This window comes from Ctenopharyngodon idella, chromosome 17 (genome assembly GCF_019924925.1).
Source record: "Ctenopharyngodon idella isolate HZGC_01 chromosome 17, HZGC01, whole genome shotgun sequence".
In the NCBI taxonomy this organism is placed as follows: Eukaryota; Metazoa; Chordata; class Actinopteri; order Cypriniformes; family Xenocyprididae; genus Ctenopharyngodon; species Ctenopharyngodon idella.
This window is the reverse complement of record NC_067236.1, coordinates 24,227,647-24,250,267: the sequence shown is the minus strand read 5'-3', so window position 1 is coordinate 24,250,267 and position 22,621 is coordinate 24,227,647. Positions and strand designations below refer to the sequence as shown.

At 41.9% G+C, this 22,621-nt stretch overlaps 1 protein-coding gene across 2 annotated transcripts in view; it reads right to left on the bottom strand.

The window, feature by feature from the left end:
* Positions 1–7,648, bottom strand: part of sorcs3b (sortilin related VPS10 domain containing receptor 3b) — a 100,931-nt gene extending 93,283 nt beyond the window's left edge. The window contains exon 1 of one of the 2 annotated variants that reach the window (XM_051867727.1): positions 6,760–7,648. In XM_051867727.1, the coding sequence (XP_051723687.1) occupies positions 6,760–7,362 (603 nt within the window). In that variant the 5' untranslated portion in view covers positions 7,363–7,648. The remainder of the gene's footprint in view (positions 1–6,759) is intronic. The other variant, XM_051867728.1, reaches the window with a different exon arrangement.
* Positions 7,649–22,621: the final 14,973 nt, after the last annotated feature.

Below are 22,621 nucleotides of genomic sequence, written 5' to 3'. Positions count from 1 at the left end.
TGCTCTGTTTAGTTTCAGTTTCCTTGGTTTCTGATTATGTTTGTTTCTGACTAATTATCATCAGCAACTGTATCTTATTTAGTTCCTGATTATCCTGCATATATACTCTCTGTTCAGTTTAGTCCTTTGTTGGCTATTGTTTATGTTTGTGGTTGTGTTTATAAATGTATTCAAGATTATTCTCTTCGGCGTGCAATTGTTACAGCCACCGTAGTCTCAGCCTCAGACATCACGCCCACGGACCGTTGGCTAAACGTCTGATGCATCAGGCACACAAAATGGGAAACACAGGAGTTTCGATTGGTTGAATTCTACAGGATTTCCGGGAGATGCGTGTGTCGCGTTCTTTAAAGGTCCGCCTGGAAACAAAGATGCTGTGATGCTAAATAACCTTATGGGAGAAGCAAGCTGTTGTTTACAACAATGACAATGAGCCCTTATCAGGATCACCTAAATACTGGATTTTCAACAGTATGTGAAGTATGTAAAGTTTGCGGCATAGACTCTTTAAAAAATGTCCAAGAGTTGATCATATAATTCTTAAGACCTCTCAGTCTGTTACTGTAGGGACATCAACGTTACATTTTCACTAAACATAACACGGAACCAAACGAACTGTGATTGGTTGCTTTACTTGTCAGTCAGACGGCCTCTGTGCAGTACTTGGCCAATGAAAGATGCCGTCAGTCTGAAGGTCTGGCTACATGAGACTTCAGCCACCGTTACGTACATCCATAGGCGCCGATCCTGTTGGCTTCCAGACTCCGGGTTCTACATCAGAACGCTGACTCAATATTGGCCGGCTCCTGCATCAGCATCACACGCATGTATCGTGCTGCTCATGTTTACAGCGTCGGCCAATACTGAGTCGCGTTCTGATGTAGAACCTGAAGCCTGCACTGTCTATACAACGTAAACAGCGTAGGAGAATGACAGGGAAGAGACAAAATTGTTGAATAAAGCTGTTATTTTTGTTTTTGTGGACAAAAAGTATTCTCATTGCTTCATAAAATTAAGGTTGAACCACTGTATTCACATTGAATTATTTTAACAATGTCTACTTTCCTGGACCTTGAATGTGGTAATTACGTTACTTCCTATAGGGGATAAAAAAAAAAAAACCTCTCGGATTTCATAAAAAAATATCTTAATTTGTCATCCGAAGTCTTACGGGTTTGGAACAACATGAGGTTGAGTAATTAATGATAGACATTTCATTTTTGGGTGAACTAACCCTTTCTTTTGAGGCAGTTTCTATAGCATTGTAGTGTAATTAAAGGTTTAAGGATGACTTTAAGGAACCACTATGTAATCTTGTAATATTAAAAAACTGCCAAGCTTTACAACAACATTTTTTACAATGACAAAATAAGGAATTTTTAATTCCAGATATTTATAATCCTTGGCTTTGGAAATGCTAAGAGTTGGGCTGTTTGTTTCACTTTCCCTCAAATTTGTACATAAATCTCTGTGCTGAGCAAATGACAAATTATTTCAGTTTCAAACTTATATTGGTACTGGATATTCTTATACTTTAGAATGACTGTCTCATAAATCATATGATTTTAAAATGATTAGTTAGTGACACAATACATGAATCTGTAAAACATGGAGTTTAACAAAATATATTCACATTGCTCTGGTAGATTCTAATAATGATTATGAGATTTCAGGGTTTGAGAGAATAAATCCTCAGGTTATGCAACCAGCTCTGCACATTAGGTGACAAATAATAGGAGACAGAATGTGAAGATTCACTTGATCATATAATTCTTAAGAGTGATGCAGGTAAACGGATATGACTTGCTGTCCATAACAGACGGACAGAAGCTTTAAAATCCCCCTCTGGACTAGTAAGTTTTTGGAAGTTAGTTACTGTATGGCAGAAGCTAATATCAGAAATATAGATGGATGTCAAAGGAGATAACTACTCTACTTTAGATTACATGAGCATTCATTAGATAACTTAATTTTGGTATCAAAGCAGTTTATTGAAACTTTTTACATCTTTCATCATCTTGGAAAAATTGAAAGAAAAGAGAATAATTGAACAAAAGAACAAAAAATAAATAAATATTAATATACAGTTCAAAGGATTGGGAACAGAAAGATAAATAATTTTGTTTAAGAAGGATGCATTAAATTGATTAAAAAAAAAAAAAAAAAAAAAGATTTTTATAATGTTACAAAATATATCTCTTTCAAATAAATCCAGTTCTTTTGAAAATCTGATTACATCCTGAAAACAACTATCCACCAAAATATTAAGCAGCACAACTGTTTTCAACATTGTTAAATAAGAAATGAGTACCAAATCAGCATATTGGAATGAGTTCTGAAGGATCATGTGACACTGCCAGAATAAATTACATTTGAAAGATATTTAAAATTGTAATAATATTTTATAATATTACTGTTTTACTGTATTCTTGATCAAATAAATGCAGCTTTAGTGCAGTAACGTTCTACATATTTTTTTAAACTGTTAAGAAAATATATACATACATTTCTGAATAAACTTTTTTGAAGTGCCCTAATATCGAAAAGTTCTTTAAAACTAACCAGGCTTGATGTGTCCCCAAGTCAGAGTGTTTACTGCTACAAGCTCAGCCACTCTGCTGCCCTGAGATAGATAGGACACACACACACACACACACACATACACACACAACCACTTTGGCTGTCACTCCAGAGTGAAACTGTTGGAGTATGTGTAGACATTTGGATGGACAGCCAAGCTCTTCAAGGACATCCCTCATGCTCTCTGCAGGCCATGTGTACTCACATGAACACATGTGAGTACACACACACACACCCTTGCAAAGTTTCACATGAACGCACGCACAAGCCCACACTTGACTGCCATCTTCCTATAGGGCAACAACAGAGCATCAACATGAAACACGAACGCGACAGACAGGCAAACAAAATAAACCCTGTGCAACCTATGATTGTACAGCCATAATCTGCAATTCTCTCACAGCAGGCCAGAGAGTTTTTTTTTTTTTAAACGCTAAAATCACTGCTTGATCACAATCAAACTCCCGTGGAGTGACTTCCCCTGGAGATGTGCTTCCTTAGCCACATTTGCATAAGATCTGTTTTGTCTAGACAACAAAATACACAAATCCCACCTTCACAATGATTTCTTGCTCGGCGGGGGCTCCTCTCAAAGAAAATGTCAACGTGGACTTTTGAAGGGCAAAATATGGATCAGGACCCAAGGGCAGGCGTAGCAGGGGCCGCAAAATGATTCTCGTGCATTTCCATCATCTTTATGGATTTTCATTGATTGTTTTTACAATTGAGAAAGCGGCCAAACAGCCTCTCCATTGCTGTGAATCAAAAGTGAAAGCTTTCAGCTTTCAGTGACATTAGGCCTAAGAGAGTATGCTTTCAGCAGAACACACAGTTTCTTGCGCTCTCTCTTACACACATACACAACTCACTCCTCTTCAGGAAAACTGTTGAACTCTACTGATCAATTTGGTCACTAAATCCACTAACATCAAAATATAGCTAATGCTTCAAACATCCAAACGTTACTCTATTTGAAAGGCATAGACAACATGAGCAAAGATGCCAAATGAGTACCATCATAAAATGCAGACTGTATATGCGAATGGCAGGGTCCCTACTCAGTGTTCACTGCTCCCTACTGACCAGGGGATATCTGTTGAAGTTCACTTAATTAACAAAATGCATTCATACGGAACACACTGCAAAATCATCACACATAGATGAAATTTGAGTTGCACATATTAGAGGAGTTTGAGCTACGATTATATAATTTACATCTGTAAATAAAAACAATAGAAATTACCATACTTTCATTTAATATGCATGTGCATATAATAAATCTACTGTACTGTATGTGTATTTATTTAAATATAAATACATTTTTAATTAATATTAATTGTCATATCTGTAAGCGCTAGAGCAAGTGATAAATGTCTGTTGCATTGTTTAATATGAAATTAAACATAATTTGGTTATTTTAAAGTTGAAGAATCTGTTCATCATAAAAAGCGATTGTATCTCTTCACAAGGCTTGGTCTAGGCTGCTTCACATGGAATTGTTTTATGATGTGTTTATTATCTTTTTAAGTTTTGGTTATCTGGACTTTCAAGGGACAGAAACTTTACAGGTTTCATTCAAAATTTCTTAATTTATGTTTCGAAGATTAACCAGAGTCATATGGGTTTGGAACGATATGAGGGTGAGTAAATGTTGACACAATTTTCATTTTTGGGTTTACTATCCCTTTAAGATGGCAGAATACCCTGTGAAGTTGACTTCGAAGGGCACTTACGGTCAAACGGATCACACCTAGTCTCCAATTCTTCCGTGATGTCATCACACACACATGCAAGTCTTCAATACGCTCTCTATGACACCCTTGAGTCTAACTGAATCCCGGGTACTTGCATACTCTACAGGTATCTGTCCATCTGTTCTCACCTTCTGGAGCAAACAAGGGTACTTAAGGCAGGCTGTGCTGTAAAAATTAGCATTATTATTATTGCCCAGTGCATCCTAGTGTGCAAATAGGACTTGTATGTGTGTGTGTGTCAGGGATTGAGCGAGGTCCAATAGAGGTGTGAAAGGCCAGACATTAGCTTTATCACTTGTGTGGTAATAAGACAGAGTGTCTACAGGAAGCAAAGGGAAAGGTTTCAAGTTTGATGAAAACTGGCATGACAGAGGGCTTCATTTGTTGCTTGCCACTGAGAGGCTACCGGTGTCATCTCTTCTCGTGCTAACATCATTTCCTAAACGGATCTTTTGAAACTACCATATGGGCCTCATTTTTCATTTTACAGCATGATTGTGTATGATGTTTTTTTTTTTATATATATATTATTGAGTGTGTTATCCTTTAAACAATTTGGTGGTTCATTATGTATAGCAGTGTCAAATGTGCCAAACCAATACAACAAATGTCTATGTGCAATGCATAAATGTGTGTATATCAGGGTGAGATAGAGACACACAGGGAGAAAGAGTTTGTGTGTATGCTATCTGTTCTCAGACGTTCGGTTTGCATCTGTGGCATCGCAAAACATCACTCATGCGGTTTGGTAAAAGATACATCGATGGCATCAGCAGCACTGCAGAAACACGCACACACACATAAATTCTGCAGGTATTACCCTGCCAATCCGAAAAGTCTGCTGACAGAGTTAGTCATTTATATTTCAGATGAGGCACAGAAATTGTGAAGGAAAAGGAATGAGTTCGGGTAAAAAAAAAAATAGGCGCCACTCAAACCACAGCAGCATATGGAGAAATATAAGCAGAGCACCCTGGGTGCTGGAGATGTAGGTCTGTAGCAGATGCAGCAAGTAGATTATTGATGGAAGAAATTGATTGTTAATAAAGTAAAGTGGTGCAGGCAGATAATTGACAGTCATATTAAAGTAACATCAATTTATTCTTCTGCACTGTATTCACTTAAACTGCATTTCTGGCAGGTTCATCTGAAACATCTGCATCCCAGAACAGACACCTTAATGAAGTAGGCAACAAGCATCAAAGGTGATGGCAAAATGAGACTAAAGCTGTGTCCGAAATCTTGTACTTTCATAGTATGCAGTGGATTAGATAAAGAAAAAAAACTTTCTTTATACTTCATTCTTTATATCTTTATACTTCATTCACCATGTTGACATTGTCTTTTGACCTATGATTTACTAACAACACCTGCAAAAATAAGGTGTTAAATATGAAAAATTTAGCCACAAGAAACAACTTTCTTATCTACAGCACTTGGCTTACAATTCTCAGATATTTTATTGTAATTCTTCTACTTCTCCCTACTCCTGTGGCTTTATGGGACAGAAAAGCGTCTACTAGCTGCACACTTCAGTATCTAAGCAGAAGGTCATCCGGGCTTGCCTATAGTTTCATAAATACTACATATTCTGACATCCCACTCTTTTTGCATAGTGTGCAGTAAGGTAGTACACATGTAAGTACACATATTTGGATGTAGGGGCAAATGGGACATTAAAAACAAGAATTCTTGTATTGCTAATCAAATAAAATCTTCCAATAAGGCACAGTAAAAACACAGAGGACATAGGACGCATCACTAAAAATTTTCAATACAATCTTTCCATACAAAACTTCAAATCTGCAATATAAATAAAGACTTTCAGAGAAAGTATGAGCACAACATAATAACAAGCAAAATGAGGGAATATTATCTACACACATACTTTAATTCACCAAAATAGTAGAAAAATGAATAGATGGCAGTTAAATGAGAACCAGTGGCTTCCAATTATCAATATAATCATTTATGGGAAATAGATATTCATTAAATAAATTTTAATACTAAGGGTAGGCAGATTGAATTTTCTTTTTTCTTTTCATTCATAGATTATGTTGTCGCTGTTAATTCGTGGTCTGTCAAATGCACGCGCAGGGAATTTGCACTTTTTACTGACTCGGTGGATGATACGCTTTGGTTGCAGTCTCTGGTCGTAAACACATACACACACACACACACAAACACTATATATATATAAAGAAACGAAAAACGGTGTACAAGAAATAGTGACGCATATGCGTGCTGGTTTTACAGCTGCCACACACCAGTCTTGTGTGTGAACTGCTTCAGAATAACAAAGCCATCAAAATAAAAAAACAACAGATTAAATGACCCACTTGCTCAGTTTAACTTTACAAGTATGGGATAATTATCAATGTATGGCTCTCTAAAGTGTTATGCATTGGATAAAGTTTAAACTCACGCTGCTGTTGTGTCCGGACCACAGCACCATGGCCTGATTATGAGCAGAATCTCCAGACAACGCAAAGGTGGACGTGATCAGGTGTGGTTCATTCTGCCTCGGACTCTTCCCGGTACCGTCAACTCCTCCGGTACGCCTGAATTCGAATCGAGAACCGGCCGCGCTGTCAGACGGAAACAGACTGCGCTTGTCCCTCCTGTTTACTTTAGTTTCCTCTGGAGACGATGTTGGATTAACTTTTCCGTCTTTTTTCTCAGCTGGGCTCGCCCGTTCCTCTTGGGAAATGTGCGAGCTCTCCGGTTTCTCTTTCCAGGACACAGAAGGAGACTTTATGTGCGCTTCAAGGGAAAGTTGAGCTCCATCAATTCCCCACTTCCAGTTTTTATCAGTGCTGCCGTCCAGTACACTTCCAAAATCACGGCTGACAAAAGCCGTTGCCTTCACTTGTGCCTCATTCCGGCGTATTGGAGCAAAGCACGAGGTGCAAGTGATATCTGCGCGCGCTGGGAGCGGCACAAGAACGCAGAGAAAAAACAGGGTCCAGTACGTCCAGCTAGACTCAAACCCTAAGACATTCTTCATCTTAATCATCCTCACTCTCATTTTCACCGTTTAGACCCTACCAAGTAAGTTCCCTCAAAATCCCAACATAAAGACCTAAAACAACTTTTCGCCACGGTAGTGACGTTGAGGGGGATACCTGTATAACCGTGAATGTATCTGATGTGCGGGTTCGGTCGGATCTGAGCTGGGTGTAGTTACCGGAGGGGTGGAGCTGCTGAGTGACACGCTCTCACTCACTCGCTACGGCATGGACCGAGCTCGGGAGCAGAGTGTGTGACAGGTGCGCGCGCGGGGTATAGCGATGGCCCCGAGGGTATCCGCGAGCAGAGACATCTGGAGGAGTCGAGACGGCATCTTTTCATATTAATATGTAAGCCAGAAAACAACCTCGTCTGCTGTCACATCAATGAGAGACGGATTTTAAATCCATAAAAACAACAAAATGATAACCACTGATTAATCTTCAATCTTCAATCTGATGAATGTGAAACTAATTGTTCTTAAAGAAACTTTTGTTATTATTTACTCACCCTCATGTCCTTCAGTGGAACATATATTGTAAAGAATCTGTATGCACCTCCTTTCCATACAATGGCAGTTCATTGTAACCACATCTGTCGAGCTCCAAAAAGCGAACAAAAAATACCATAAAGGTGGTCCATATGACACTTTTGAAACCATATGCTAAAAATTGAGATTGTTATTTCCTTCTACTGCAGTTATCTAATTTTACTGTTAGTTCTGCATTTGAAAGTGGTGAGCTGCTGTGTTTCAACACATAAGCAATGGGATTTGGTGTAAATGATGTCAACGATGGTAAGGTAAATTGACATGGAATTTTTTAAAATGCAGATACAAATGAGTTCCCTTTTTCGCTCTTCAGCGACCCGCCTGCTCCCTCATCTCCTTCCCCTCTCGAGCCAAGTCGGGAAAAAAAGCACCCCAGTGCCCGCATGCCTCCAGTTCACTCGCAGACCTCCCCGTTTCAAGAGTGTGCTCCATGCTTCCTCGCACAGATTCGCCCTGGGGATTGTTTTATATCAGTGGATCTGAAAGACCCTTATTTTCACATCCAGATAGCCCTCCTTCACAGACCATTCTTGAGATTCACGTTTGAGGGGGTGGCATACCAATATACCAATATTCCATTCGGACTCTCTCTCCGCATACCTTTACGAAATGTGTAGACGCGGCTCTTTCCCTTCTGAGACAGACGGGAATCCGCATTCTCAACTACCTCGACGATTAGCTACTTTTAGACCAGTCGAGACAGGAGCTATGCGACCACAGATCCCTGCTCCTCAGACATCTGGTGAACTTGGGTTTTAGAGGTCCATCATGTCCTGGTCTGCTCAGAAAACAGGACAGTGGTTTTCTTCATAAACCACCAAGGAGGTACCAGGTCTCGCCCTCTGCACAGACTGGCGAACCGACTTCTCTTGTGGGCATGAACGAACCTCCGTTCAGTGAGGGCGGTTCACGTGCCGGGCTCCTTTGAAAATAGGAGCGGACATGCTGTCACGTGGCGGTTCTCCCCCAGGGAAATGGAGGCTTCACCCCCAGGTCGGTTGACGTGATATGGCGCACCTTTGGTCGGGCAGATGTGGATTTCTTCATAACAAAAGAAAATTCCAGAAATTCTTCTCAAAGGAGATGGATGTGCTGAACCAGAGATGGCCTTGCCTGCACCTCTACACGTTCCCTCCGGTAGCCCTGATCCCACAGATCATCAGTTGGGTTAGGGAGGAGAAATGTTAAATTCTTCTGGTGGCACCATGCTGGCAGAACGCTGGCAGGCTGGCAGCCTAATCCAAACTAATCCAGCTGCTTTCAGCACCCCCATGGCCAATACCGCTGAGAAGAGACCTTCTCTTGCAGGCACAGGGGACGATATGGCACCCCCAGCCGGAGTTATGCGACCTGCATGTTTGGCTCCTCGACAGGAGCCATCAGACCTCCCCCGTGGGGTCATGAGAACGAGGCAAAGGGCCCCGTACAGGAGGTGCCTTTACGCTCAGAAATGGTCAATTTTTTCAATCTGGTGCCTAGCTCGGAAATTAGACCCTACTAAATATGGGATCATAACAATTGTAACACAAAGAGCTGTTGAATGGCGGGCACACCCCTTCCACACTCAAAATATATGTGGCAGCCATTGCGACGAAACATGGCCCGGTGTCTGGCCAATCAATTGGGAAACACAACCTGGTCCTTAGGTTTCTCAGAGGGGCTAGGAGGATGAATCCTCCCCGCATTTGTTCAGTCCCGTCTTGGGACCTTTCCACAGTTTTCAGGGCACTCCGAGGCCCTCAGTTCGAGCCTCTTGAGACGACCAACCAGTCCCTCTCACTTAAGGCTGCCCTCTTGCTGGCTCTAGCGTCAGTCAAAATGTACATTTACATTTTTGCCAAAAGTGCTCTCCACCCCATTCAGAATGCAGGTGATAGCATTGTTAGCTCTGCCACTCGTGGAGAATGAGCAGGCACCCCATCCACTTTGTCCTGTAAGGGCCTTGAGAGTGTACATCAAATGCTCTGGCCAGTTTTGGCAGTCAGAGCAGCTGTTTGTTAGCTTCAGAGGCAGCACTAAAGGTCTACTGGTCTCGAAGCAAAGACTATCCAGATGGATTGTGGATGCAATAGCACTGGCTTATAAGTCTTTGGACTTGTCATGCCCCCTGGGAGTCAGGGCCCACTCCACTAGAGGTATGGCCTTCTCTTGGGCGTGGTCCAGCTGAGTCTCCATCGCAGATATCTGTGTGGCGACCAGGTGGTCCTCACCGTCCACTTTTATCAGATTTTATAACCTGGGTATCCCTGCTCTTCAAGCACAGGTGTTGTCAATTTGAGTTGCTTATGGATCGTGTAGCAGGCTTGGTCTTGGGGCCCTCGATCGAGCGCCCCCTAGCTGTCAGCTCGCAGAGCGGCTTCGTTCTGTGCTTGTAGCACGAAGCTATTGGCTAAAGCAGCTAAAGCAGATGCAATGCGAGTGAACCGTATTGAAAGGGAATGTGATGGTTACTCACGTAACCCTGGTTCCCTGAGATAACGGGAATGAGCATTGCATAGCTTGCCGTGCTTCTACGCTGCCCAGCGAGTCATGCTACCCACTTCTCAGTCGAAAGATCTGAAATAGCGGCATTTCTGCATGACTTTATAGGCAGTCAACCCTGGCAGGCTGAAACGCTATTTGTCTGTGCAATTGCACAGATGTGAACCAATCAACCTTCAGAATTCAGAGAAAACAAGAGCTAAAGCTAAAGAAGACACAGTGCTCGCTCCCGTAATCTCAGATAACCAGGGTTACATGAGTAACCATAACGGTTTTGGAGCTTCGGTGGAGCGAAGTATTTTTAACAGCTTGCATTTTGGTTTGTTCCTCACACAAATTTATAAAAGTTTCAAAAGACGCACACTCTCTATCAGCTCACAGTCAACATTCACATTCAAAAATGTCCACAATGCACCAAAAATAAACACTTCAAACTGACAGAAATGGAGGACAATACTTATTATAAAGAAGATTTATGATAACATGAAACATGATACCAGAAAGATATCGGTCCTTGTGTGTTGCACAGCAATATTGTTATAAATACCAAGTTTTAATGTGAATTTGCAGGAAATTGAGTTACATCAGAATATATAAGTCATGTGGACTATTTTTTTGGAGTTTTGTAGCCATTATAAAAATGTCCTTGTATGGAAAAGATTTTTCAAAAAATAAAAAAAGAAGAATTTGTGTTTCACTAAATAAATAAAACCATACACGTTTGTGCCTCAGAATAGAAATTGTGAAAAAAAAAAAAAAAAAAAAGTTAAAAATAATAAATAATGTCACATAAGAGAGATATAAACTTAAATGTAAATTTAGATACACCTGGCTTTCATACACTGTTAAGAAAAAAATCTGGAGAAAAACAAAAATTTCTGCTGGGACATTATCTGTTAAGTTTACAGACATTTCCTTTAACCCTAAAATACATTGTAATACATAATTCAAAATACGGGTAAAACACCTGTGAAAATCAATATGGAAAATTCCTTGATATTAACACAAGTTACATTGGGCCCTATTGGGACTTTTCTCAGTGTGTATGTTTGGAATGACATCAGAGTGAGCATTTTTATTTTTCCATGAGCTATTCCTTTAATTTCAAAGTTGATATACAATAGATTTTTTTTACAGTCAAACTGACTTAAACTGAAACTAATTCCTCCTTAAAATAAGATGTTTATTATTGAACCGTTGCAAGACACAATAAAGAGTAACCTATATAAGTTTAAAGATTGTCTGTATAAACATCCTAAACATCTCTGTAGAGAACTGCAATTTGGAAAAGAAGACATGAAGAAAGAAAAGAAAGCATGAAGAAAATTTGCATTCATGATTAATTTAAAACAATCTGTCGATAGCATGATTAGAGAGAGAAACAGACATTAAGGGAGAGGGAGAGGGCAAGAGATGTCTTTCCTCTCTTTGGGAAGGAAGTGGCATGTGTTTGAAGCAGGAGGGGGGAAGGAAAGCTCTTTATGCAGTTGAGTTAAAATATGCACAATTACAGTTGGCTCTGTATGAACTGGAACATTTCCACAAACAGATAGACACACAAATACTGTACAAACATGCATGTTCAGCCTGACATGAGGAAGGTCAGAAATATCTGCTTTTCTTTCTTTTTTACCACGATTAAGGTGGTCTGGAAATTACCCTAGCTCTGTCCATAACACAGAAAACCCTGAGGATTTATGTAAGCTCCATAGATAACTTTATTTTCCAGCACTCTCAGCTGAACCCTTGCTAACAGCTAGAAAGATTTATTGAACTGTATTGTAGTCACTGTCTTAACTCATCAACTGACCTACCTGTTCAGTCGAATTGATTTAATTTATTAGCACATTCAAGATTAATTTTAAATGTGTGTGTATGTATGTATGTATGTATGTATATATATATATATATATATATATATATATATATAATGTGTGTGTGTGTGTGTGTGTGTGTGTGTGTGTGTGTGTGTGTGTGTGTGTATTTTAAGCTTGACGTCGACTAGTCGCTGATCATGGCCTATAGAGGGCGCAACAGAGTAAGAAATCTTTGAAGTCCACTTTTACACTCTGTATACAACAGTTAAAATGACAAATAAATGCATACTCAGAGTGCGCTCCAAGTCCACAAGATATGTCGATTATGCCATTTGGATTCTCAATATTGATCGGGTGAATGCACGTTTGCAAGTCTTATTGTACATGTAAGTTAATCGCAGTTCTAAATGATGTTTTATTAACAAAGTTCGGGAGGAACACGTTCAAATTGCCTATCCAATCAGCATGAGAGGAGGCCTATATATACATAGCTGACTCACCTATGTTCCTCAACAGTTTTCTGCGTCCCTCCAGTACCCCGTCTCCTCACACTCGCCTGGTTACTATCCTAAGCAGAGATATGGGGGAAGTACTCTGGGTTCAGGACTTTGGACCAAATTCCGAGCTCGGATCCCTCCCCTCGGACAACACGCCAAATATGCAACACAGGCTCATTGGAAAAACGTACCTGTGTCTACATTTTTGCAAAACGCAAAATATGTATGAATACGTACATATCACTCCAGTTTCTAACAGAAATAAACACTAGAGGCAGTAAAACAGCAAGCACTTTTAATCATTTTCACACACAATCATGATTACAGGGCCAGATTATGGATTAATAAGGACTTGTTTTCACACGGCTCCATGCACAATTATGTTATGACCTCAAAACACTTTTTACCATAGTGCATGATTTATAAATGAATATATTTTGGAGGGTGCATCACTTACCCAGCTCTATATGTTCAGTTTTACTGACATAATAAGCTTGCTAAGTAGGTACAGAATTGTACTTGTGATGCAAAGAGCTCAGGTACAAATCCCGTGAAAGACGAGTTATGATAAAAGAGCTCAAAGACAAGAGTTCAAAAACAAGCTAAATTGGTTATGATTGCATTTTTATGTCACATTTGATTTTGTTAACACTATCAGGTAGGTTTAGGGTTTAGTATAGGTGTACGTTAATAAACTTGTTGGAGCATTAAGCTTTTAGTGCCACTCACCAGACCTTTCAATTCAGAACTGCTGTGATACGTACAAACTTAAACGTAATAAAACGTTGCCATATTCACGTTCATCTGTTCCGGAAAAAACTAAACACGCTTTCAGCGCCACTCACTGGACATTTCACTTTGAAACTGTCACGAAACGTGCACAATGCAAAGTATTTTGTGTTTTGCAAAATGCTGACACAGGTACGTTTTTCTAATGAGCCTGGGCTGCAAATATGTATACTTTTTTAGCATATTATCTGATTATTTGTAAGTGTGAACTCGTGAAACTAATGCGCTGCTACATTGTAACACGCACACACATACAGACAATAGCGCGCACATCACGTGCAGATCGCGAACACACAGAAACATTTAGTAGTGCATTTAGTAGTGTTCTGTGATTTATCAATAAAATAGCTTAGAAACTGAAAAGTTCTTAGCATATATTTCTTACTAACTAAAACCCACAGCTTCACTATTAATAGAGAGACGCTGCCAGGTAGAATTAATTCACACACGCAAACGCTCTCTCACTAATGCATTCATATAAATGTATTCTTTACTGTGCTACTTTGCCTGTATCTGATTTAGAATGAGCAGAAATCTGTGAGAAATATAACAACCCAAAGACAAAAGAACTGATCAAATTAAGCTGTTAAGTAGAAGCAATAGCCTTGTGGGCAGCGCTGTGTCATATGCCATAGCTGTGCATAAGGTGACCCTTATATATAAACTTTCAACTTTTTAAAAATGTACTTTCAAAATTGCAGAGGAATGGCATATTTGCTGATCATTACATGTGTTTATATGAATGTGAGTTTTCAGTATATTTATCAACCCTTTTTGAGTATCTGGCTTTATACCTCTTAAAGGCACAATATGTAATTTTCACCGCTAGAGATTGCTTATTTAAAAACAAAGGCATTAAAGTTTTATTAATGTTACTGTGGTATGAAGCAGTGCGGGCCGAGAGCCTTGGGAGTCCAGCTGAGGTTTTATTATGCTTATGCTGCAGTCGGCCCCTCCACTCATTGTGTATGTGGGGTTAATCCAGCGCTGTTTTGCATGGTTAAAACAATCATTCTAAATACATTTGTGTGTGTTGAAAGTTATGTTATAACGTTACTCTATGCGTTCGTTCGGTGGCTGGTATAAGAGACTTGTTGCACTTTTTAGTAATCTAGATCGATATTAGAATGTCATATTAATAAAAACTGGATGACTCGTGTTGCTAAATGACATTAATTTAAAAAAATATACTGCATGATAGAAAAAGCTCTCTCTAATTGTGCTAAGTTAGCCACTTGACAAAATAGTGTTGTCTCTAAGGCATGGTAAAAACATGGTACTCGTGGTAAATCAAGAAAACAAGTGATTCAAACAATAAGAATAAATGTGTTGAGCTATATAACTGTAACGAGGAGTCAGAAGCCATGGGATCCATGTGCAGCTTTATTGTTGACAATCGTAGTACAACAGGTAAGGGTAAATCACCGGCAACAGCAGTATCACAGGCAAGGCAGAAACGTAATGAAGGGACAGGCACAGGGTCGGGGCAGGCAGCAAACAGAACAGGCAATATCCAGATAAACAGGCAGAAGGTCAGATGGGCAGGCAGCAAGACATCGTAACAGTATAAATAATCCAAGGTCATACACGGGAAAACAATACACATGGGAAACTGCTCAGAAATGTCAGCTGTGGCAAAACAAGACTTCGCAGTGTGTGTATGAGAGAGTGCATGTTTTATAGTCCACCGGGAGGGGATCAGGTGAGCGCGTAATCAGCACCAGGCAGTGGGTTATGGGAAATGAAGTCCAAAAGAGTTAGTACTCCGGTGATGGAGCCCTCAGGTGATGATCAGAGGGAGCCACAGAGGCCGAATTCGTGACAGAGCCCCCTCCTTGCGAGCGGCACCTGAAGCGAGGAGGTGGTCGACGCTGGGGCCTTCCGCGTGGACGAGGGGCAGGTCTCTCTGGATGAGCTTGATGAAAGTCATTGATGAGGGTCGGGTCCAGAATGTCCTCTGCATTGACCCATGACCGTTCCTCTGGGCCATACCCCTCCCAGTCCACCAGATATTGTAGTGATCTACCCCTGCGTCTGGAATCCAGAAGTCCACGCACTTGGTAGGCCTCCTCGCCTTCGATGATAATGGGAGGGGGTCTATGGTCACCGGCCTCGTCCTGGTCCTCCTCTCTTCTCGGACCACCTGCGGGCTTAAGCAAAGACACATGGAAAGTGGGTGAGATGCGGTAACTAGAGGGGAGAGCCAAATGATAAGAAACCGGAGTGATTTGTGATTTGTGATGAATGTATGTGCGATTTGGGGGACAATTGGGTGGAGATGGTTCTGAGCGTTGAGCATTGGTGATTTCGGGCCATGATGTCCCATTGTATAGGTGCCAGGATGAGCGTGGAAGGAAGAATGGGTTCATTAGTGGGTGGTGCTTGAACGAATTCATGTTGTCGGGAAAGAGCATCGGCTTTAATAGTCTTGGAACCAGGTCGGTATGTCACGGTGAACTGGAACCTGGTGAAGAAGAGTGCCCATCTTGCCTGTCGGGGATTGAGTCTCTTGCCTGAACGTAGGTATTCCAAGTTGTGATGGTCGGTCAGCACCAGGAAAGGATGTTTGCTTCCCTCCAGCCAGTGGCGCCATTGTTCAAAGGCCGCCTTCTTAGCTAATAGCTCGCGATCTCCTACGTCATAGTTCTGTTCTGCGGAGGTGAGTTTTCGTGAATAGTATGCGCATGGGAAGAGCTTAAGAGGATTGCCATGTCTTTGAGACAGTACTGCCCCGATGCCAGTGTTGGAAGCGTCAACCTCTACGACAAATTCCTTCTCAGGATTGGGATGGTGTAAGATGGGGGCTGTGGTGAAGCGTTCCTTCAGCTCCTGAAACGATCGATCCCCCCGTCTTAAGCATAGAGGTTAATGGTGATGCAATTGTGCTGAAATTTCTTATGAAGCGCCTGTAGAAGTTTGCGAACCCCAGGAACCATTGTAATTCCTTGACTGAGGATGATTGTGGCCATCGTAGAACAGCTTGCACCTTGGTGTCATCCATAGCGACACCCTCGGAGCTGATGATGTATCCCAGGAATGAAATGGACGTCTGATGAAACTCACACTTCTCTGCCTTGGCGTAGAGCTGATGACTAATGAGTCGTTTAAGGATGGTGCGGACGTGGGTGATGTGGTCTTCAAGGGATTTGGAGTAAATGAGGATGTCTTCAATGTAGACAATGACCCAGTTATTGAGCAGGTCACAGAAGATGTCATTGACAAAGGCTTGGAAAGTAGACGGACTATTGACCAGCCCGAACGGCATGACCCAGTATTCATAGTGCCTAGTCATCATAGAAAAGGCAGTTTTCTTTACAAAGAAGAAACCAGCAGAAGCTGGGGATGTGGATGGTTGGATGAACCCTTTAGCCAGTTCCTCTTCAATGTAACTTTTCATGGCCTTGGATTCAGGTTCCAACAAGGGAAAAATTCTGCCTTTGGGTGGTGTAGTGCCTGGGAGAAGTTCTACGGCGCAGTCACTAGAGCGATGAGGTGGTAGTTGAGCAGCCTTGGATTTACTGAAAGCCTCACTGAGATTGCTGTATTTTGGTGGTATGCTGGTCGTGGCGTCAAGTTGTGGTGGAGAGGAAGAGAGTGGAGTTTTCTTGACTAGAACGGATTGAAGACAGTTTTGCATGCAAGAGTCAGACCACTGCACGATTTGGTTCTCTGCCCAGGAAATCTGAGGACTGTGTTTACGAAGCCAGGGCAGTCCGAGGATGATGGGATTCTGTGGTGTTTTAATAAGGAAGAAACGTCTCTGTGTGCAGTGCTCCAATTTGAAGTAATACGTCCCCAGTGGTGTAATGGACGTGGCCGGTCCCCAGGGGGCGTCCGTCTAACGCTGCCACAGCCAATACCGATTCACATGGGATTAAAGGAATTTTGTGCATTTTGACATAGTCTGAGTCAATGAAATTAGTTCGAAAAGTACATGTTCGAAAATCTCCCGGAATCTCTGTAGGAAGCCACTGAATGTTGTAAACGTTGGTCGCCCATCACTCTAGACTGCAGTAGCCCATTCCAAAGCGTTTCCCGTCAGCAGAGAACAATCAAATGAAATACAACTCTCATCCATGGGGTATAACAAGGGTTGCTGAGAGACAAATAGCGAGCATTGTAGCAGGAAACCTTTACACTTTGTGGGCGAGCCGTCAAACTTCTCTGGGAATGCGAGCCACGGGCTGGCGGTCGACATTATCGGTGCAGCATTAGTTGTAGACGTGGACACAGGCGGGCTTGCTTCAGCGGCGGGTAGACACAAACTTTGTAATGTCTTTACCAATTCCTCAGTGATGGACATTAGCCGGATGAGCTGTTGTTGGTGAGTAGCCAATATACTCGCTTGGGTCAAGACCTCGGTGGATAGCCGGTGGATAGCCGGTAGATAGCCGCTGGATCGGGGTCTGGCGAAGTCTTCTGTAACGAGGAGTCAGAAGCCATGGGATCCATGTGCAGCTTTATTGTTGACAATCGTAGTACAACAGGCAAGGGTAAATCACCGGCAACAGCAGTATCACAGGCAAGACAGAAACGTAATGAAGGGACAGGCACAGTCCAAAAGAGTTAGTACTTCGGTGATGGAGCCCTCAGGTGGTGATCGGAGGGAGCCACAGAGACCGAATTCGTGACAATAACAATGACTAGTTTTCTGTTGATAAATGCATCCAAACAGTTGCTCACCTCTCTAATAAAACAAATAGTATATTAAAGCAGCTTTGGTCTTTCCATGGTTTCTACGAATGTAAAACTAAAAAATTGAGGGTAACGTCCTGAAAAGTGAAGCTGCGGGCTCTTTGATCGCCCCCTGGTGGCTGGATGCAGTACAGGTCATAAACCTCACCCTCTCCATTCAAACGAATGGCAATGAGTCAATACAAAAAAAATAAATTATGCTTCAAATAAAATTTTCCGAAAGATGGTTTTGGTCATTTAAGGTAGTTGTTATCACGCTGATATATATTCAATTGTTCGTTTTTGTGATAAGTTTGATTTTAGCCAACAATTTGATGCTATAGAAACGGGGCGTGTCGTCTTGATTGACAGTTGTGACTGACAGCTTCTCTGAGGACTGTTGGAGCTTCGAGGGGAGATTGAAGATATATAACTATTAATTTTCAATTTCTGTGTTATTTCACACTGACAAAATGAGTTGTTCAGCAGTAAACTGTACTAACCGACCTACAGGATCTGATGGATCACTGAGGTTTTTTTCCGGTAACATTAAATGTGGGCTTTATAAGCTAATTAATAAATATTATTAGCTAAGATAACATGCCTTAACATGCCTGACGTTAGCCATAACGGGAAAAAAGCAGGTGATCGTTATCTGGCAGTTACTAATTATTTTTATGGGTATAAAATAATAATTAGCAGGACAAAACTAATGATAGCCTACTCTAATTAATTATAGAGCACTGTCTACAGCAATCAATCTCCTGTAACGTTAGTTTAACTTGATTTAAAATGGCTGGACCGTTTCTGACATTTTAGACATTTTAGACTCTAATGCTAATGACATTTTAGACTCTAATGCTGACATTTTAGCCTCTACTGCCATGGATCCGCTCCTCGGCTACCAACGAGTCTGCAACTCATCTACTGACCACGATACAGCCATTTCTTTTTTTCAAGTTGCGTGCAACGGTCGTTTAAAGCAAGTTGTTTCGTGAACAAATGATACTGCGGTGACTGTTACTGACTATTTAAATCTAACAGGTTTGGTGTCTCGTGTTTCAGATCCAATGACGCTGGTAGTGACGATTCTCTCTAACCAATCAATGCAGATCTGCAGTGTTCACACGTCACATTTAGTATTGGTACAGCATGCTTGGAACCTCCTCCGAGGTGGTACTATTTAAGGGAGCCGTACTGTTCCATACCGAGCCGTCCCATGCAGTGGACAAGCGCCAAAAAGTGAGTAGTGATGGGAAGTTCGTTTTTTTTCCGCGAACCGGTTCTTTCGGACAGTTCGATTCAATAAACCGGTTGAAAAAAACGGTTCACCGGTTCTTTTACGCTACGACGTAATGACGTCATCCGCGATGACGTCGTCTATAGGGATGGGCGATACCAATTACTTTGTTTTCGATACGATACCGATACTTTCAAGGTCAATATCACCAATATCGATACCGATACTATACCTCTAATATGAATTTATAGATTTGAACATTTATTCAATTATTGAATTACTAAGAGTAAAATGGGTTATGATACCCACTTAACATTATATTTGAAGGCATTTTAACATTCAATATGCCTTAATTGCAGTTTATTATATTATGTTTTTGTTTACACATGGTTAAAATGTTCACTTGGTAAACCATGCAAAATCTACAAATAAGCCTACTATATGCCTAGCTGAACTATGGTCACTGTAGTAATGGTTCATTTTCATAAGCTGCCAGTGACAGACTGTTGCACCCATAAAATGAAACATTTGTATTCTGACAAAACATCAACATGAACTTTTAACGTTCAATTTAAATAAATGTAATTGTACAAACTATGTAGGCTATTATTTAATTTTGTTTATTGTGAAATAACTAATAATAATAATAATAATAATATATATATATATATATATATATATATATATTTCTGTCTTCTGTTAAGCATTGTTCTGGGCTGCGTTTCCCAAAAGCATCAATGGTTTCTTACGATACTAAACGCAGCCCTGTTTGAATGTAGTGTCGACAGTGAGCGAACGCCTTCTGTGATTAATTGGTTCTGACTTGCAGCATTTGCGTGTTCAGATGAGCAGGAAAACACTTCTTCTATAAATTATTTGTACAATTCAATGCATATTGTATGCATGAAATTTATTGTTAAATAAACAAAATAACTGGTAAAAAAACGTCTTGGGTTACTTGTGTAACACTGGTTCCCTGAATAGGGAACGAGACGCTACGTCATATGACGTTATGGGAACCTTCTGCGTGATTGCGTCGTGAAGCACTCTTGTATCTAACCAATGATGAGACGAGACGTCAGAGGCGGGTGACGTCACGGACCAGGAAACTATAAAGCATACCCAGAACAAAGAACGCTAGCTTCTGGATTATGGCTGAAGCAAGACGCTCACAGGTATGCCAGGGATACGGCAACGCGACGTAGCGTCTCGTTCCCTATTCAGGGAACCAGGGTTACACAAGTAACCCAAGACGTTCCCTTTCATGGGAACTGTCGACGCTACGTCATATGACGTTATGGGAACACTGTCCCAACTACGCCGTAGAACCAAGTACCTGTCTGTTATCTTGTAGACAGAACTGACGACCCCGGAGTGGAGCCTATATCCAGGTTATAAAACCTAATAAATGTGTGCTGGGATGACCATCCAGCTGAATCACATGTGTCATTAATGGATACTCCTGACATTAAGGCCTTTGAGGCCGCCATACCCCTAGTAGAGTGGACACGGACAGCTAATGGAGATGGCTGTCCGGTCGCCTCATAAGCAAGTGAGATAGCCTCAACCACCCACTTGCTCATTCTCTGCTTAGATGCTGGGCCTCCTTTCTTAGGAGACCCGTAACACACAAACAATTGATCTTTTTTACTCCACAGGGCAGCTCTGTGGACATATGCATCTAAAGCCCTCACTGGGCAGAGCAGATTGAGTTTCTCCTGATCCGAAGTTGTAAATGTAGGAGGATAGAAGGCTTGAAGTACGATGGGACCCGGGACGTTGGTGGGGACCTAAGCACATAGCCTGGTCTAGTGTGCAGGAACGCTTTGACCATTCCAGGTGCGAATTCCAAACACAAAGGAGCAACTGAAAGTGCTTGAAGATCTCCTATTCTTTTAAGAGATGAAATAGCCAGTAGAAATATGGTATTTAGGGTGAGGAGTTTCTCTGAAACTTCCTCTAGTGGTTCGAAGGGAGCCTCAGCTAACCCTTCTAATACCACGGCCAAGTCCCAGGCCGGAGTCCTTGTACGTACTGAAGGCCTCAGCCTCAGAGTACCACGGAGGAATCGTATAAAAAAGGGGGGTCTCGACCTACCGAGGAATCCCCCAGAGGAGCATGGCCGAAATGGTCGCAACATAAACCTTCAAGGTTGAAGGGGATAAAAACATCTGAGAAATTGTCTTGGAGAAATTGAAGCACAAGGCTAATAGAAGAGTGGACAGGGTCCACATTGCTTTGTCTACACCAAGTAGAGAACAGTTTTCATTTATACGCATACAACTTCCTCGTGGAGGGAGCTCTGGAGTGGAGTATGGTCTCCACAACCTCAGTTGGGAGACCAGCATCTATGAGCCTGGCCCCCTCAGAGGCCAGGCCCACAGTCTCCGTAGTTCTGGGCGTGGATGAATTATCATGCCGCCCGCTTGAGACAGGAGGTCCTGCCTGAGAGGAAGCTCCATCAGGGAGCCATCTAGAAGTGACAGTAGGTCTGAGAACCATATTTTGGTTGGCCAGTACGGGGCTATCAATATTAGACTGACCCCTTCCTGGCATACTTTCTCCAGAACTCCCGGGAGCAGAGCGAACAGGGAAATGCATACAGACACAGCCTCGGCCACGTCTATACAAGATAGGGAGAACCACAGTGGACACTGGGTTGATTCCCCTGAAGCAAATAGGTCGACTTCCGCTCGACCAAAGTTTTCCAAAGTGAGCTCCACCACCTTAGGGTGGAGTCTCCATTCCCCGGGCCTCGGCCTCTGCCTCGACAGGGCGTCTGCTCCCACGTTTGATGCCCTGGGATATAAGCTGCTCTCAGTGAGAGGAGCTTCCCATGGGCCCACAGGAGGATCCAACGGGCCAATTGCATAGTTGGCGAGACCGCAGACCCCCCTGATGGTTGATATGAGACCACCGACATGTTGTCCGTGTGGACCAACATGTGATGGGCCCTCAGGTCTGGGAGGAAGTATTTTACTGCAAGAAATACCGCCATCATTTCCAGCCGATTTATGTGCCAGGAACTCTGATGGTCCTCCCAGAGACCCTGAGCTGAGCGATCACTCATGATCGCCCCCCAGCCCATGAGGGAAGCATCCGTCGTAAGCATTACGCGACGACAAGGAACCACCAACACAGGTACCTGGGACAGGAACCAAGGCTTTTTCCACACGACCAGAGCACGAAGGCATCGCCGCGTGACTTTGATCGTGCAAAAAGGATTTCCC